The sequence below is a fragment of the Urocampus carinirostris genome, chromosome 4, assembly GCF_059441175.1.
Source record: "Urocampus carinirostris isolate Australia breed hairy pipefish chromosome 4, RoL_Ucar_1.0, whole genome shotgun sequence".
Taxonomy (NCBI): Eukaryota; Metazoa; Chordata; class Actinopteri; order Syngnathiformes; family Syngnathidae; genus Urocampus; species Urocampus carinirostris.
The window spans coordinates 32,413,418-32,432,462 of record NC_142352.1 but is presented as its reverse complement, the minus strand read 5'-3'; the positions used below and the strand labels follow the sequence as shown (position 1 = coordinate 32,432,462).

General features: G+C 38.8%; 1 protein-coding gene across 1 annotated transcript in view; it reads left to right on the top strand.

The window, feature by feature from the left end:
* The window catches only part of pla2r1 (phospholipase A2 receptor 1), a 48,202-nt gene that overhangs the window by 26,827 nt on the left and 2,330 nt on the right, over positions 1 to 19,045 (top strand). The window contains exons 17-29 of the mRNA XM_088334215.1: positions 485 to 645; positions 1,247 to 1,311; positions 2,569 to 2,672; positions 2,760 to 2,896; positions 4,716 to 4,833; positions 5,237 to 5,376; positions 7,701 to 7,842; positions 8,755 to 8,990; positions 12,054 to 12,228; positions 13,354 to 13,488; positions 15,492 to 15,614; positions 15,939 to 16,115; positions 18,106 to 18,141. Of these exons, the coding sequence (XP_088190341.1) occupies positions 485 to 645; positions 1,247 to 1,311; positions 2,569 to 2,672; positions 2,760 to 2,896; positions 4,716 to 4,833; positions 5,237 to 5,376; positions 7,701 to 7,842; positions 8,755 to 8,990; positions 12,054 to 12,228; positions 13,354 to 13,488; positions 15,492 to 15,614; positions 15,939 to 16,115; positions 18,106 to 18,141 (1,749 nt within the window). The remainder of the gene's footprint in view (positions 1 to 484; positions 646 to 1,246; positions 1,312 to 2,568; positions 2,673 to 2,759; positions 2,897 to 4,715; positions 4,834 to 5,236; positions 5,377 to 7,700; positions 7,843 to 8,754; positions 8,991 to 12,053; positions 12,229 to 13,353; positions 13,489 to 15,491; positions 15,615 to 15,938; positions 16,116 to 18,105; positions 18,142 to 19,045) is intronic.

The following is a 19,045-nucleotide window of genomic DNA, read 5'->3' as shown; positions in this document are numbered from 1 at the left end:
GATTAACTGGCAAATGTTAGAGACAGTAGTGTGCAGTTTCTTTTTGTCAGCTTCAGTATCTGATGTTATTGCCCTTTCAGTGCTAAAACATTTATTTTGTATTTATTTTTTATCTATTTCAAACCAGTATGACAAATGAGGCAAACACATTTTTATTCATAGCTCAAGCTTGACTTGGTTTGCTACGGTGAGTTGGTTGATATAAAGCTACATCCATTCAACTGTTAAAATGAACAATTTGTTAACACAATTCCAAGCATGAAAATTATTTATTCCATTATTTGTAAGTAAATGTTTTGTGCTTAGAAAAGTTTTTTTTTCATCCATGCCGAAACACTTTGATGACCCTTGCTCTCGAACCTCTTAGTAGTTGCAAGTAGCATTCAAGGATAAAGAACTATGCATTTCAGGAGCATTTTTATGCTTTAACTACAATTAAGTTCACTTTATCTTTATTGTGTCCTGACCCCCGGCCCTTCTACAGAGAGTGAGCCTTGGGTCTTTTACCGTGGAGCTGAATACCTGGTAGCTAAGCAGCTCTTCAACTGGGATGCTGTCTCACTAGCCTGTCAGATGATGGGAGGTTACTTGCTGTCCATTCACTCCAGAGAGGAGCTGAACTTTGTTAAGGAGCGCTTGCGGCGGGTTTGTTTTCCTTTTTGGTTACTGAACCACACAGAGTTGATAAATACAATTATCAACCCTATACTACTACCAGAGCTAGATGTACACCTGTATTTTCGGATCTCTTATCATTATAATGGTGCTGGTACCTATCCCAGCTGTCTTGAGGCTGTAGGCGAGGTACGCCAGCCCATCTTAGGGAAAATGGATTTGGAAATCAATTTATACTTGCATTTATAAATAGGGAAATTTTATTTTGTCAATCAACCTGATGTACATATCTTTTGATTGTAAAAGAACCTGAGACGACGTTCTCGGACACAAGGAGAAAGTGAAAAATTCAAACACAAAGAAGGTTTGGTGAAATTAATACTTTAAAATCTATAGAAATGTTTGTATAAGTAAAGATGTACTCAAATACAATATAAAGTTAATACTTAAAATTGATTGCAAAATGAGTCAAGAATGTGTGTGTGTATTTGATTCTAGCCATCTCCTACTAGGCTACAGTATTTACATACATACAACATTGATTTAGTCAATGAATTATTTCAATAGAGAAACACTTGTCAAAGATTGATAAAGTAAGAATACACAATGTAAACTGTGTGTCTTTCCTCAGCTCTCCTTCGGCCCGACCGATTGGTGGATTGGGCTTTCCATTGGCGAGCATGGAGAGGAGGTCAGGTGTGTGTGTGTCTTTTAACCACTTATTCAATTGGTGCTCTATGATATTTTGTTTTTGCAAGTACTGACTGGTTAGTATGTCCTTCTCTCTGTTAAGAGGTTAAATTCCAACTTCCGGCTTTCATGTGTGTGGTTTTCATGTTTTCCCCGTGCCTAAATGGGTTCTCTACACTCAATCTGGTTTAATCCCATGTCCCAAAGTCTTGCACGGCAGGTTGATTGTAAGGTCCAGATTGATTGTTGGTATGTGTGAGTGTGTGAACTGTTGTTTGTCTCCGTGTGTCCTACGACTGGTTGGCACCCTGTCCAGGGCGTTCCCTGCCCATTGCCCAAAGGCAGCTGAGATGGGCTCCAGCACCCTTGGGACCCTAGTGAGGACAAGCAGCTGGAAAATGAAGGAAATTTGGACATGTTTTTAGTAATTACACAATTCAACCGTCCAATTCAGTTTTATTGTTTTAATAGTGAGGAAATGAGTTTTACATTCATTGAGTGACCAAAAACATTTGAAAATACTTGAGTGCAAACACTGCCATAATCTGGGATGAAACCAGGGACCTTTGTAACTTGAATTTAAAGCTCTCCAATTGGCTTATGATATTTGTCAGGGACCAGAACAAGCACTCGGATCCAATAGCGTCAGTTTTATAGTTTATTTGGACAAGGGTCGGTGGAGCAGGCTTGAGACGTTGGCTCTTGGTGGCAGAAAGCCTCTTTGGACGGAATGGCAGCTCCGTGGTGAAACGCGTGACGAGCAACGTATCAGGTAAGTCGGTGGCCGGGGCGGGAGAGTAGATCGTAAACTTGTAACAGAAAAGGGTCAGGCAACGAGAAGCAGGCTTGGAATAGACAAAGGGATCGTGGGTACCTTGAATGTTGGAGGCTCACTCATGGAAACGAGGAGTACACTCGAACGTCCATCTCTGGACGCTGACAGTTTAAGTAGAAAGCTTCCACCAATCAGGAAGCGCAATCCAGCACGCCAGCTGATTACCTCAGGTGGCTCCAGTTAGGTAATCACGACAATATTAAAGTTGGACCATGTTTTCAAACCTCAGTTTCAGTATGGAAACCAGGCGTCATTGTAGTACAACTCAAGTCCTTGTGAGATTAAAAAATAACTCAATAATAGTGCACAATATGAAATTATATTAAGTATTTTGATCAAATGCTTAAAAAGTTTTGATACAATGCAATTACATATAGCCATTGAAATTTGCTTCAAATATTGACTTAAGTTTTACCTTGTGTTGCTAGATGGAGCGACAAAACAGAGGTCAGCTTTGACAACTGGGCACAAGAGAACAAGGGGCACAATGATAAAAACAATGGGTTGTGTGTCACTATGTCCTCAACAACAGGTGATCACAAAACTGCCTGTTAAAATATTTGCTTTAGTGTAGCGTGTCTAAGGAGGCGTGTGTTAATTGTATTCTTTTGCAATCTAGGGAGATGGTCGGCCAACAAATGCAGCGATCTTTATGGTTATGTTTGCAAGAGGATGACTGTTTCCTTAGTGGAAACTCCGAGGGAGCCACATTACATTGGAGGATGCCCAGATAAATGGTTGTACTTTGGGCACAAGGTATACGCAACAGACAGGAAAATCTAGTAAAAAAAATCAAACCTCAAATACAAAAATGTGTCCATTTGGCTAAAATATAAGAAAGAGAACTTGACTTTGACCTTGTATTCTTGGTGAACAACGAAAAATACTACTTACCTGCTGTCAGTTATTATCTTCACACATATTTGTCGCTGTATTGTGAAAAAAATGTATGTTCAAATTGTTTTTCCAGGAGGAAATCCTCTTACTCCACAAAATCTTTTTTTTTTTTACATATTTTTTCACATAAAAACAAGAATACATTTAATATTGAGTTTTAGAAAACACTCTTTAAGTATCTATCCGTTCATTATCCACCACTTATTCGAGATCGGAGCGCGGGGTAGCAACCTCTGCAGGGAAGCTCAGCTTCTGCCAACTGCTCCAGTGAGAGCTGAAGATTACAGCTTGAGGAAGCCAACGAGACACCATTATCTACAAAAAGCAGAGTTGCCATGATGAAGCTCCCAAACCTGACCCCTGTCCATAAAAGCTAAAAACAAAATCGGTGACAAATTGCAACCTTGGCGGAGTCCAACCCCCAATAGTAACAAATCTGACTTGATGCGGCAAGGCGGCCCAAACTCTGGCTTTGGTCATATAAGGACCAAACGGCTTTGATAAGATTGCCCGGTACCCCATACTCCCGAAGCACTCTCCACAGGCCTCCACTTGGAAGACAATTGTATGCCTTCTCCAAGTCCACAAAACACATGTAGACATGGACCCTGCAGAAGGTGTAGAGGTGGTCCTTTGTTCCACGGCCTGGACCCAACAACTGCTTCTTTTGAATCCGAGATTCAACTTCCTGATGGACCCTCCTCTCCAATACCCCCGAATGGCCTTAACTTGGAGGCTGAGAAGTGTGATTCCTTTGTATTTGTAACACACAGTCTGGCCCTCTCCCCCTACCACCACCCCAGTCTGCCAATCCAGAGGTACTGTCCCCGATTTCCACTCTATTGCAGAGACGTGTCAACCCTGAAACACCCACAACATCTAGATCCTCAATGAACTCCAGGCAGATCTCATCCACCCTTGGGGCCTTGCCAATGAGAACCTTTCTCACCACCCGAGACGCCGGATCATGGACCAAAATTCCCGCGAAGCTGTCCGAAAGTCATCTTTCATGGCTTCGCCAAACTCCTCCGATGCCTGAGTTTTTGCCTCGGTGACTACTGAAGCCGCATTTTGTTTGGTCAGGTGATACCTGCCAGCTGCTTCCGGAGTTCCACAGGCCAGGAAGACCCGAAAAGACTTCAGCTTGACGGAATCCCATACAGATGTTGACCACGAATAGGTCTGAGGGTTGTCGTCACGTCATGCAACTACATACGGCCACAGATCCGAAAAGCTGCCTCGACATGGGACGCACAGAACATAGTCTACATGGTCCCCCGCCTCCATACAGACATGGGCGAAGTTCTGCCGGAGTTGGGAATTTAAACTCTTTCTGAGAGGAGATAGGGCTAAACCAGGGGTTGGAAACCTTTTTGATCCAAAAATCCATGAAAGTATTTTTCAAGTGGAGATAATTCAAGTCACTTGACAGGAAATTATGTCTCCAAGGTTCCTTAATCTTCTCCATCGAATACATAATAATTTACCATAGTAAAGACATTCTCTTGTTGTTTTTATTGTAAAAAAAAAAAAAAATACAACAAAACCAAAATGCACGCTGTGGAAGGATCGCACATTGCATTAACTGTGATCAAATACTTTGTCTTTTCCTCTGTTGCTCCATTTCTCTAAGGCAACAGCATGCAAATGAGACATTCCCCTTTTTGTGCATGCGCAGTGTCTCCTGCTTCACCTCCCTGACACTCCAAAGGAGGGAAAGAGCTGGAAAGATGCCCAGTCCATCTGCTCCTCATTCCAAGGCTCCCTTGTTGCTATAGAAGATGAAATAGAACAAGGTACATTTTTTTACTTGACTGGTTGCAAATCATCTTTCCCATAAAAACAAATGGCAATGCAATTTAGCATTTCCAGCCTCCAACTTAAACATAACAAACATTTTGTTATATAAGTGTTTTAATAACAAAGCAACATCATTACATAGTAATATACTTAAAAAACAAGAATGTATTCATATGTATTTTAATAACTTAATACCTCTTTACTAAACTCGATAAGAAAATAAATTGATACCTAATTGTTTGACTTTCCTTAAGGTCTGAACCAAATTATTAATATAAAATGTAATTCATCAATGTATTTTGTTTTCACAAATAAACATTCCTTTTTGTTTTTGAAAATATATGCCTTAGTTCTTTAGTTAATGGTTTTATTTCCTGTAATTGTGTGTTTTTCACACAGCATATATCACCATGCTGCTTCAAGGAATCTCTGTTGGCGTGTGGATTGGTCTGTGGAATCAGGACACAATGAAATGGACCAACAGCAGACCAGTCACCTACACCAACTGGTCTCCTGTTGAACCAAAGAGTTCCCTCAATGTAAGCTTCTATGAAGAGAGTACATGCTTTACATCCCTCAGCTTGATCGAAACACAGATGTAAATTATTATTTAAAGCTTCTTCTCACTATAATAGTGTCAAAAAAGGAGACTTTTCTTTTGTAGTTTACAGTGGCTTTAAAACTACTACCATGGTTTATACGAGCACCTCTAAACACAAGAAATTCGTTCTTTAAATTTTTATTGCCCCATTAATCTTGCTTGCTATATGAAGGAAAATCCAGGTCACGAGCAGTCCCAAAGCCTACCACTAGAGACAGCTCATACCGCTTGTACCGCCAGTATCAGCTTGTCCAGTTTGTGCATGCAAACTACTACAGGCAAAAAGAAGAAGAAATTGACCTGTAAACATAGTTTTTATGTACATTACTATAACTCCCTGTAAGTTTGCATGTTCTCCCTGTTCCTGCTGGTTTCCTCCGGGGACTCCGGTTTCCTCCCACATTCCAAAAACATGCATGCAAGGTTGATTTGCAGGTCCAACTTGTCTCTAGATATGAGTGAACATGTGAATGGTTGTCTGTCTCTGTGTGCCCTGCAATTGGCTGGCAACCTATTTGGGGTGTTCCCTACACTCTGCTGGAAGACACCTGGACGCGTTCCAGCACCCCCGCAATCTTAGTGGGAATATGCGGTGCAGAAAATGAATCGATGGACGTTGATTTAAATTTACCGTAACTTTAATCTTATGTGTACAGTGCTTACATATCAAAAGTCTCACAATCTCCTCGTAGCAATGGTTGCAGTCCCCAATAATAAACCTTGCAAACACAATGCAACACTTATTTACTCACAACAAAACAGACTATGTAAAATACCACGGCAATATTAATAATTTACGTGACGTTGTCGTCTGCTACCCGTAACCAAGACAGTCCAGATTATAGCCGAAATGAGATCGGTCTCTTTTTATTTCCCTTTCCTCTATTAAAATGGTTATATGGCGTTCACAGTTCAAAATGTTTCATTTTTTATTTTTTATAAAATACTGGGAAAACTTTCAAGTTGCTGGGCATGTGATATCCGTAGCTCCTTGCAATTTGCCCCCCTTCGCACCATGTGTATACATTTGTAATGGCGCTCATAATAAACTCTTATCTTATTTCATTAATATTATCTTATTTGTCTTACCACTGTATTTTTGATGTTTAATTACTGTTTGAGGTGTGTTTTAGTGACCAGAAAGATGTGTTTTATAATTACTTTGAACGTTTTTGGGAGTTTGGGAATGAGTTAATTCGATTTTAATTATTTAATATCTGCTCAGTACACGAGCAATTCGAGCTACGAGCACAATTCCAGAACAATCGAAGCTTGTATGAAGCGGTAACACTATATAAAAATGTATTGTTCATTTAAACATAAATTTCTGCTAGCGTAATCCAAAAATCCAATACAAAAAAGCAGGGGTGGGCAAAACTTTTGAGTCACAGGTCGAACTGGGTTCAAATATTTGGCATAGACTGGAATATGATGGGGGAAAATTATTGATTTCTGTCATACAGAGTCTGGAACCCTAGACCTCAGCAACACATAAGAAAAAAATGATCAATTTCTCTCAAAACATAAAGTTGCAGAACTTGTACAAGTTGCATTTCATTTAATATATATTTAAAAGAATAATCCATTTCATCAATTCAGTTTTGAAATTTTCAGAACTGAAGCAACTGAATATATTTTGTCCCTTTTTTATGCAATAAATTTGATTATACGCATTGAAAAACTCAAAATGAATTAGTACAATGTTATATTTTTTGTGTGAAATTCAATTTATATCTTGATGAATAAGATAACTACATGGTTAAAAAAAAGTATAGAAAAATGCTTCATGAAATTTTTATTTTTTTATAAGGCGGGGGACCTTCACAAAGGGGGACTAGGGACAAGAGTGGCACCAAAACCTTTTTTAACAATTTATTTATTAAATTATCATTATATTTTTACCATTGACGTTTGGCCTGCTGGATTAAATTAAATAAATTCACGATTTACCCAAGATCTAAAAACCATATGTCTTGATAAATGCACACACAAAATTAAATATCGTATATGTAAATCGCAGATATATTTGTGCTTCGGCAATATAAACCGGTCCATAAAAAGTGCTTACAATTTGGCCATGAAAAACGTGTACAAACCCTGAGTGAGGATAAGCTCTGCTGAAAATGGTTGGATAAGGATAGTAATATGCCAACAACTATTATGTAGTTTTTGTTCTTATCTCATTTGAAACTAAAGGGAAGTATCAGAGATTCATTATTCATTTGTAATTTAAAGGATTTGTATATTGTTATGTCACTCCAGGAGGATGAGTTGCTGAGTGGCTCCACTGATGAACCTCTTTGCACAGTGCTGTCCAACAACCACAACGTCCACCTGACTGGAAAGTGGTATGATGAGAAGTGTGGTGAGGATGGCTATGGCTTTGTTTGTCAAAAACCTCAAGGTAAGAGTCAAAGATGATCTACCAGTTATGCTAACTTGTGTAATAAAATATTACTGTTGAATGGGTCACAACATTGGGGCTTTCACTATATAGTTATCCCTCGGTTAGAGCTGTTAATAGGGACAGAACCCCTCACGAAAAGTGGAAATCCGCAAAGTAGTGATGCAAATGAAATGATCTGCATTTATATTGCCCTTTTTCAAGTAAAGACTTTCCAAAGCACTTTACAGTGCGCTTCACATTTACCAATAGCGGCCGTGCAGCCATGTAAGGCGCTAACCTGCTTATTGGTGGTATTAGGAGTTCAGTGTCTTACTCAAGGACACTTCGACATGTTACACGGAGGAGCCGGGATTCGAACTGCGATCTTTTGATCCCAAGACGAGCGCTCTACCTCCTGAGCCACTGCACCTTCATAAAAGCCCCCAAAGTTCAAACTTACACCGGGATGTCATCCTTACCAACTGAGAGTATACAACTGTAACAAAATAAAGACTATAGATCTACAAATAACACAGAATTGTATTTGAATGAATGTTTTTTGTTGTCACTATACAAAAGGTACAACAAAATTGTAGGGCTTCTCCTTTCAGTCTAAGAAAGCGATTTAGCGAGGGGCTGGCTAGCTGCACACTAGGATCAGGTATCCTCAGATTAAAAAGGGTCCCCGTTATGATTAAAATATAACCGTCCTGAATGTAGCGGTTTCCCTTCAGTTGTAGCTCCAGGTCATCCGTTTTCATGGGTAATGGATCTGGAGCTATAATATTGAGCTAAAGAATTGTGCAAGAATATCTATTTTTATGTTCTATGTTCTATTCAACACGTATAGTAAATTCATCCTGACTATATCAACGTATTGTTCACACTGAGACTTTATTTTGAGATGAATTTTCCCTTTTCTTGTCCCAGACACATCCAAACCCCCTACCCATTCTTCTCGCCACCCTCTGCCCGAAAGCATTGAGTACAAAAGTCACAGTTACAAGGTGGTTTCAGGGAATATGAGCTGGTATGACGCCATGCACACGTGCATTGACAGCGATTCCGACCTCGTGAGTATCACAGATGCCTACCACCAAGCTTTCCTAACTGTCCTGGTCAACAGATTGGGAGTCCCTCACTGGATTGGACTGTACAGCCAAGATGTAAGTCATATATTATCACATAATTTACCAATTAGGTTATTTTAAATCATTCACTGCCACCTGCGTCGGCAGATAGTTTTTCTCATTTTGGGAATTATTTATCTTATTTTTTTTATTCATAAACCTGTTTTTATACCAATAACCTAAATGCTATATTTTTAACTTGTTTTTTTTGAGGGGTAAATATAATCTTTAAATTCAAACTATTATTTAAATTCTACTCGCTGACACCATGTTCTAGCTGAAATCCTCATTCCAACCTCTTTATTGTGCGTGCAAGTACGTGACTATCTTAGACGCATTCAAAAAAGCTTTATTTTTCATATTTTTTGGGAGGTTGGGTTGGTATTTGGACCACATCCTGAAAGGGGATACCACTTGTGAGGTACCTTCTCAAGGTTTCCCTTTTTCCTCACGCTGAGGTTTTGGGTTGTTCCTTGCCCGCATGTTGGTTTAAGATCAGGTAATTTTGTCATTGTAATCCTGTGCAGTCCTTTGAGACATTCTTGTGATTAAGGGCTATATAAATAAATTTGACTTGACTTGACTTGACTGTCACAATCACCCGGATCGGGAACACCTGTGTTCAGGATTTGGCGCCAACAGCCAGGACAGCTGATTGGCGCACCCTGTACATTTAAATCCCCAGCTTCCGGTAACACTTTATCTGATTGTACTATGCGATCTGTTGCTATCCGCTCAGAAAGCCCGTACCTCCGACTCTTTGCCTGCCTCCTGTTTTTTCTACCTGATCTCCATTGCCGACCCGTTTCCGAATTTGCCTACGACCTGCCCTGCCCACCTGACTCCTGATCTCTCTTCCGAACACAACGACGCCCTTCTTCTCCAGCCCCAACCAACAACACGACAACTACGCCTGTCCGCGACCATTCCCGCCAAACCTTCACCCGCCTGTCAAGTCTCGACAATCCGTCAAACAACGGATCGAAGATTCAAGTCTTGTCATTCCTTCCTTCCAATAAAAACCAAGAAACGAGTGCAAGTGATCTCAGTTTTCCTTCCGTCCCGCCTGACATTTAACACATTCGAAATAGTCCTTATGTTACTATAATCATTTTTATTACGGAATAGCAGTTGTAATCTATTGTAAGATTATTTTTGCTTATTTTATTTATGATTCGTATTGGTTTACTCGTAACATTTGAATGCAAATCATAGCACAGTACGCAATATGTTCACAATTTTACCAGAGAATATTATTAAATAGGAAAAGAAAACAAATAATTTACCAATCTACCACTACTTCTTTCATGTTATACAGTGAGTTCCAAAAGTCTTTGAAGTTCCCATATCTCCTTCTATATAAATGTTAGTAAAATTAATGTTTTGTGTAAGGCTATTTTTAAAATTTCTTTTCAGTCCCGTTTTGTGTGCTTCAATTTGCAAAGACCGAATCATGCACTGTTGTTCAACATGCATTTTGCCGAAAAATCGTAAAGGAGCCACCAGAGAGTAAGTCCATAGTAAGATGGCATGGCAAATTCTTGACGGATGGGTGCTTATGCCCAGCTAAAAGAACAGGACGCCCCTCAAACTGCTTTCCGATGGGTCCCCCGTAAATCGATCAGAAGAGACAGGAGGGAACTTCAGTGTCTTACAACAACTGATTTTTCGTGCCTTAAGAAGATGCCTGCATATGACGCCTTACAAGCTACAGTTAGTCCAACAGTTCAAGGACACTGATTAACCAGTACATTGTGACTTTTTAATTGTCATGGAACAAAAGATGAATTTGACGATTTGTTTGTAGCGATGAGGCGACCTTCCACATAAATGGCATAGTTAACAAGCTTTACGCTGACATATGAGGTACTGAAAACCCACATGAACTTCTTCAGAATTAGCAAGATTCTCTGTCAGTTTTTGTGTGTTGTAAAAAAAGCTGTCTACGGAACATTCCTATCTGTACCCCGACATGCTGGAAAACTGGTTAATGGATAAATTGAGTGAGAAAGGATCTTGTGTCTTCATTTTTCCAATAGGATGGGGCCCCACCACACAGGAGCCTGAGGGTAGACTGTGAACACAACACTCCCAGACCAATGGATTGGTTGGTCTGGGAAGAATGATCACGATATCATGTGCTGGCCACCCAGATCTCACACCATGCGACTTATTTTTATGGGGATTTGGGAAAGAATTGGTTGATGTGCCTCCCTATTCCAAGAGACGAGGATGAGATGAAGGCATGATTAACAAAAGCTGTTGTAACCATTGTCAATGCAATGCTGGGATGCGTTTGGCAAGAAATTGACTATAAGCGTGATGTGTGATGTGTAACCAATGGTGTTCGCATAGAATATCTTTAAACATCCCATGTGTAAAATTGAGATGACAAGCATTCTGAATTTACCAGTTGTGGTTTTATATCCTTAACAGTTTCTAATATATTCAATGTGAAAATGTTCCAGATGCTTTTGAACACCCTGCATAATTAGCCCTGGGGAAAGAATCTTTAAAATTCTAAGATAATATCACCTGGAATGTACTCATCCTGTTGGATGTATAGCCCATCACCCTGTGGGTGTTAATTAAAGGGACATTGTCTGTTATTTTACGCATCCTATGGGTAAAAAAACAGTAGCATTATTGGTTTAAATAAATATTTTTTTTAAAAAAAACATCAACCAGGAGGGAGCTGATATGATTGTCTCAATCTTTCTGCTAAGGGTACCCCAAAAAAAACCTTGTGGGCAAAAAAATAATAAAATAATTGTGTGGTTTGGTCACTTTGAGTCTCCTTAGTTTATATTCTACCTTGTGCTTTTTAGTAATCATTATCAGTTGCACTACCCATCAGAACGACATTTAGTGGTCAAATATTACACACTGTTCCCTTTACCTAAGACAGAATATGACCCTTGATGATTGATTGAGCTGGAATATAGAGAGCTATCATTTCTGCATTTATTTTTACAATTTATTTTGGGTGAATAGTAACCTATAAAACTTGGTGAACTCGTTACTCCAGGGCTGGGAAATAGTTGTTGACTCTTACTACCTAACCCTTACTGAAAGACACATAACCATTTTCATTTCCAGAGTGGCATCAACTATCAATGGTCAGACAGCAGCGATACGGTGTACACACACTGGGACTCGGCAGAAGATGACTTTGAGAGCGGAGAATGTGTGTACATGGACGTGAACGGGGGATGGCGGCGAGCTGACTGTGAAACTCTTCTGCTAGGAGCCTTGTGTCACATTCCTCCACCAAGTAAAAAAAAAACACGCAAACGTGGTTTCAGATCCCTTTCACAGTCTTTGTGGCTTTGTTGTGTGCTAGATACATAACTTGAGTTGCAAATGAGTTCACAATTTCTGCTAATTTCCTTGGAAAAGCATCAGTAGACCTTCATGGGATTTTAAGACAGTGAATTTTGCATGTACAGTAATCCCTCGGTTACTGCAATTAATTGGGACCAGAACCCTCCGAGAAAAGTGCAAAACCTGCAAATTAGTGACACCCCTTCATAAAAGCCCCCGAGGGTCAAACTTACCTCAAGATGACATCCTTACTGACTTGGAATATAGGACTTTAACTAAATAACTACTACATATCTAAAAATAACACAGAATTGTATTTGAATAAATAGTCTTTATTGTCATCATACAAAGAGTACAAAGAAATTGAAGGGCTTCCCTTTTCAGTGTAAGAAAGCAATTTAGAGCGCGGCTGGCTAGATGCACGCTAGCATCGGGTATCCTTGATCTGGACCAGGTCTCTGCGATGATTCAAATACAACCGACCCGAATGTAGCTGTTTGCCACAAGTTATAGCTCCAGGTGATCCGTTTCATGGTAATGGATCTGAGGTTGGTTAAATTCAGGCTCGGCAGGGATAGCTCCTGAGTGATGATAATCAGCATTTATTTGTGTTTTTCTGACTTTCCTTAGAGTACGATTTAATTGATGACGTTCTTTTCGGCATCACAAGCCTCTAAAAGCTACCTGTCGCAATGCTTCACAGTTTGTTTAACCGGCCACATTGACTTGTGTGCCCACTCTGCTGTTCTGCCTATCACAGTCACGCACACATAGAACCTGCCTTGGTAATTGCATTTGGTAATTGCACAATGCACAATATGTTGAGAACAAAGTAGCAAAGTAGCGAGGGGTCTCTGTATGCGAAACTGAAAAGATTTAATACAGTAACTGGGGATTCAGGCGTCAAACTATTTTAGTTTTAAATCAAGCTAACTACTAACTAGTTTTATACTTAGCTAACTAATGAAAAATAATCATCTGAGTTTTAAATTCCTGTAAATTTACAAATTAAAACATCATCTCATATTTTGAAACCATAACCAAGAACACAACAATTTTTGTCTCTATCTTGCAGAAAATAAGCCGTTCATCTCATATGAGGCTGTGTGCCCCATGACCTGGGTGAAATTTGGACAGAGCTGTTACAACTTTGAGCCTCTGGTGCAGAGACTCACTTTTGAGGATGCACGGGAACACTGCAGAGAGAAAGGTAGGAGGGCACAACTTCCATTTTCGTACAATTTTCCAAATCCAAGTCACAGAAGTGACCTAAACACAGTGTTTCAAAGAATTTCATATCCTTAGAGATACAAATATCACAGAAAGTGCATAATTAAGTCAAATAAGATTAGGAAAGTATTATTGGTGAAGATCACAAGATGTATTCTTCCAAATATGAATGGCAAATTCAAAAGCATATGGATTATGTGAACGTTTTTACAAATGTTCGATATGTACAGCGCCTGAGAAACGGCATACGTCAAGTTGGTAATTTAGCTTCTGCCTAACATGCTGAGGCATATATTGGGTAACAGGCTCGAGCAGAATATTTTTTTTTCTTTTTGGATACAAGTCATCTTCTCGTGAGTCAGTATGGGGAAATACATCTATTCATTATAATAATTAATTACCGTAGTAATTTTCAAGGAAATCCAAGGATATCCAATATTTTGAAAATAGGGCTGTAGATTCAAGCTTCCTTCGCATATTAACACATATAACAAAATATTGACGACTATTTTGGTATAATTTCTTGACTCATTATGATGATATTCTATTATAATTGCTACACATATTTTCTTGAAGGGTGAAAGGTGTCATACCTTCAGGACTGATACAAAATTTAATTTAAATGTAGGAACTCCCCCTACAGCATAAAATTAGTATTGCTGATCTTTATGTCACCTACTTTTAGCCAACCTACTTACAAAAAGCGGGGGAATATTGGTTGCCTTATGGTTAAAACTTATATTGAGTCCAAGCTTTATGATAATAATTACAGTTGAAATTATTTTATACCTGTCTAAATAATGCACTTGTTTAACTGTCCAATGCTTCTATACGTTTCTTGAATGGTAAAATAAACAGAAAATACTTTTACAAATTGATATTCAAGCAAAATTATCAAAAGTTTCATCTTTTGTCCTCTTGTTTCAAGATGACAAGTAAAGATTCCAAAACCATACCATAATCGGGCTCCAAAGAGGATGCTCCTAGACTGTTAGACTGTCATTCATTTAATCAGCAAAAAAAAAAAAGTTGGGGGAGAGCTCTGACCATGGTGATCTTTCTTCCTTAATAACATGAGTGCCCTTAATGCTTTTTGGGATTTATGTAAGACATGTCGGACGAAGCTAAAGGAAATGTATTAACCCAACTAAAAATTTTTATATCTTTTTGGGCTTGGCATTAACTTGTAATAATGTTTGTCATCTACATCATTTTCATTTATCGATTTTTCCTGAACACCAAATACAGTACAGAAACTCTCGTACTTACAAACATTGGACTTACGCAAAACGTTATATACGAAAAAAAAATTCGGGATGTCGAAAAATATCCGGATATTGCTGTAAGGTAGATTTTGTATCGTGTGCACCTTTTTCCGAGTAGAGGACAGTTCTGTAGTGCTTCTTTCCGCCGTGTGGCGCTGTGATAGGTCACCCAGCATTCACTCCAAAGAAAAAATCTGCTTCCACTTGCTAGGTCGTGTGTAAACATTCTATACTGTATCTCCAGCGCTCTAAGAACATTGACGTTTTTATTGTTTAATATCTCGTGCATCCATTCAATATGGTTGGTGTAAAGTGTAAAGAAGAGGCGAGCTGTTTTATTTGAAATGAAAGTGGAATAAGGAAGCTTGATGCGATTGAGAGAATGGTTGGATCGCTTTTTTTCGGCCGCTCTCTAACACGGAGGAGGACCTTTATTCATCTCTATAGAGCATATCATTTTACGAAATGTTTATTTTTTTGGTACAAAACAATACAGGTTACTTATACAAGCCTTAAAGATACTTATAATATCCTTAAGCATACAAAATATAGCACTGAATCAACTTAAGAACAAGTTCAACTTACGAATGATCGTCGGAAAGGTTCTCTTTCGTAAGTAGGGCAGTGTCTGTATGTCAAATTTATACCACGCATCAGCGACAAAAATGGTCCTCTATTTTACTGCATCCAGATTACATGATTCATTTTGCTTTTCCAGTCAACACTTCAGATGTCCTTTCCATTGAAAACGAAGCTGAGAACCGCTTTGTCCTGGAGCAGTTGTGGTCTTCGGGGGTCCTTCACCAGAACGTGTGGTTGGGTCTTTACTTCAACATTGACAGTGAGCACATCACAAATAATATTCACTAGTACTCAGTATCCCTCCTGGAAATCATCTAGTTTATCTCGATGGGACGAAAAGTATGTTGTACTATTTAAGCACAACTACGGCACTTCTTTGATTTTCGTGAAACCCTAACCCCTATCTTTATTCTGTGTGGCTTATATATGAAAAGAATATCACAAAAGGTAACTTCTGAGCAAAATATACTGTAAAAATGGACCATGATGAAGAAATAATGGATATGAAAAAAAATGCTCAATCACCTTTCCATAGCACCACCCTCTGGAACAGATGTCAGTGGACTGTGTTTTCTTTGTCCAGCGGACTCTATGGCTTGGGTGGACGGTTCACTTCTGGACTACAGCAACTGGCCCAACAAAGCTCCAGACTTCAAGTCCATGTCCGCAGACACCTGCGTCACCACACGGGCCGTCGACGGATTGTGGCGCCCCTGGCGGTGCACTGAACGGCTGGGCTTTGTCTGCAAAACAGTCTCAGGTGATCTAGCTTGTCTAAAGCAGTGATTCTTCGATCAAACCCCAGGGATTCGAAAGTCAGTCTCTGGGATTCGGTGGACCCTCTGATGCGGAAGTCCTGACACACTAACTTATCATATCTATACGTGATAACACGCCCCGCTTGGCCATCACTGGCTGCAGACGATCACGTGACATTGCTTGGCAAATCAGTGCTCGCAGAATTTCACTCGCTAGGTATTGCGTCTGAGGATTGACTGATTCGGGTTTTTCAGGGCAGATACTGATTATTAGTATTAAGAGGAGGCTGATAACCGATATTTGGTGCCGATACTTTTTCGCTGTAAAAATTTAAAATTAGTGTGAAAAAAATGTCATAATGAAAAAGAAACCTTATATTTATTATGAATTCAAATAAAACTTAAGTAGCTCTCCGAAACCTTTAACAATAACTGAATTGGAATTTCAACACGACTAACATGACTAATCTTTCACTTAAACCAAAAACTTACAGTGCAGGAACAAAAATCAGGCTTAGCAGCAACCCACATAAAGGTACATTAAAAATGAAATAGCTTTCTGAAACTTTTGACAGTAAATTAGTTCATTTTAGCGTCTGAGACAAAAGGTGGGAGAGAGGGACAGAGAGACTCAGCTGCATCTGAGCCTAAATAACCCAGTATTAAATATATTCAATTGGCCCGTCAAATACTGTAAATCAAAGCGCCAATACCGATATTCGTCGAATTCCCAAATACCTGTAATCATATTCTTTCATTTACAACAGCTTTCAAATGTCATTTTAGCTTAATATGACGCTTGAGGCCGTCCAATTTCCCAAAGGGAACTCCATGTTTATGTCTAACGTTGATATGTACAATACAATGCTCTCGAAGGCTCATAAAAGCTATTGAAACATATAATACTCTCTTACTGTTAAACACGCTAATGTTTTTTTTTTGTTCACAAACACTGATTCATTGGTTTGTACACACTCCTAAGTTGCTCTCACTACCTACTGAATTTATGTAATAAGTTCATACATTCTAACATAAAAACTGACAGACCAATAAAAATCTCTATTATTTTCAATCAGTCAACTATATTTTTATAGCAAATTGAAAATATCCACAAGGGACGCTAAGTGCTTTACATGATATAAAAATGGGAAAAAATGGAGGGATAAAGATATACAAGAAACTCATTTCAATAGAAAACAAATACAGATTAATGTTAGTTAGCTTATTGTTTTCATTTAATGACACATTCCAGGAACACTCTTTACAATCTAATCTGTATCTATCTAAATTAAATCTATCTAAATCTATCTATAAAATCTATCTAATGTGATCTAAATATAAACTACTTTATAAATCCCGATGTGCCTGTTTGTGCGTGTTTGTGTGCGCGTGAGTATGTGTTTGTACGTGACTTATAGGCTCTAAACCGACTGAACCAATTTTCGTGAAAATGTACCCAATTGTATTTTGGGCCTCTGCGAGTGTCTTTAGCTAGGTTTCATGTCAAGGTACCACCAATAAATACCAACAACATTGATAAAGCTCTGCTTTTGTTTACTACCGGCTCTGGAGCTGCATGTGGCTCTTTGGCGCTCCCTAGTGGCTCCCAGACGCTTATACAACAAACTTCACCCAAGTAGAATGTCAGGCAACGCCAGGACGGGCAACCCAGGGCCATTATGCTTGTACTTCATAGTAATACACTGACAAAGATAGCTGCTTTGTTCTCACATGCATTAAACAAACAACGTGTGGTGCACTAATAAAACAATTACAAGCATGCTAAAGAAACACTACAGGAACACTCATAAGCCCCTCTGCTGATTCCTTTTCACATATATGATATAAACTGTATCACAAACTAAATGAAACACCCTCTTGTACACAAATGAGGTGTTTTGTTTTCCTACTCTTCTTTATGAGAGCACTCATACACACCAATGCCGCGCACATTATTGAGACACTAACCTCACTTACTATGCTCATTTACAGATGTAACTACTGATGTGGAAGTGGAACCAATCAATGGTAAAGTTGACTTTAATTGCACTTTAACTCTTTATTGGGCTACAGCTGTTATGTGAGGGTTTGTTTTCCCTTCCTACCATTATTATGTGGTGCATGTTAGTCCCTCTGGGTCCTTGCTAGCTGCTAACACAAATGTAATGTAACTGCCAAGGTGAGATGTTTTTCCTTTCCAAATTTAGATGTACTGTTTATAAAATGGAACCATTTGGTGCCATTGTAGAAACATCCGACCCTTAGGATCTATTCAGTTGAATTTGATTTGAAGATGGGAGCAATTTATGTAAAGCACTGTTTAGTATTTATTACTGTTTTGTAAGTGACAGGGTTCGTACGGGTGCTTATAATAGATGAAAATGCTTGAATTTTAATGTAGAATTTTGAAGGGTTGAAAAGTGATTGCATTTTAGGTGATGTGCTCGTAAATGCTTGAACTTGTTTGCATGTTTCTTAACAAGTCTACTTCAAAATTAGGCTGACACTGATCTTTGGTTGCTTCACTTGGCCATTGCATTTCTTCTTCCCTTGTGATTAATGGTAGCTGGCATTAGTTTGTATGGCATTGTCCTATGTAGCGTCATAGACCCTATATGGTACAGGTGCAAGCTACACCTGAACAGATTACTCTGAAATGTGTATTATTGTAAGGATTATGTATAATTATGGACATATGTTACAGGATATGTAAAAAATGAAGGTAGAGTTTCCCAGTGGTAATTTATGATGGGTAGCTACATATTAGTGTCATTTTACCAAACACCTATATGATTCCTCTTAAAATTATTTACACACGTATTGTTTGGATTCACAAATATATTTGTGATTTACTCAAGTTTTAAAAATCATGTAATCACGCAAGATTAACAATCGCATTTGTAAATCGCAGATATGTTTGTGGCTCTGCAAG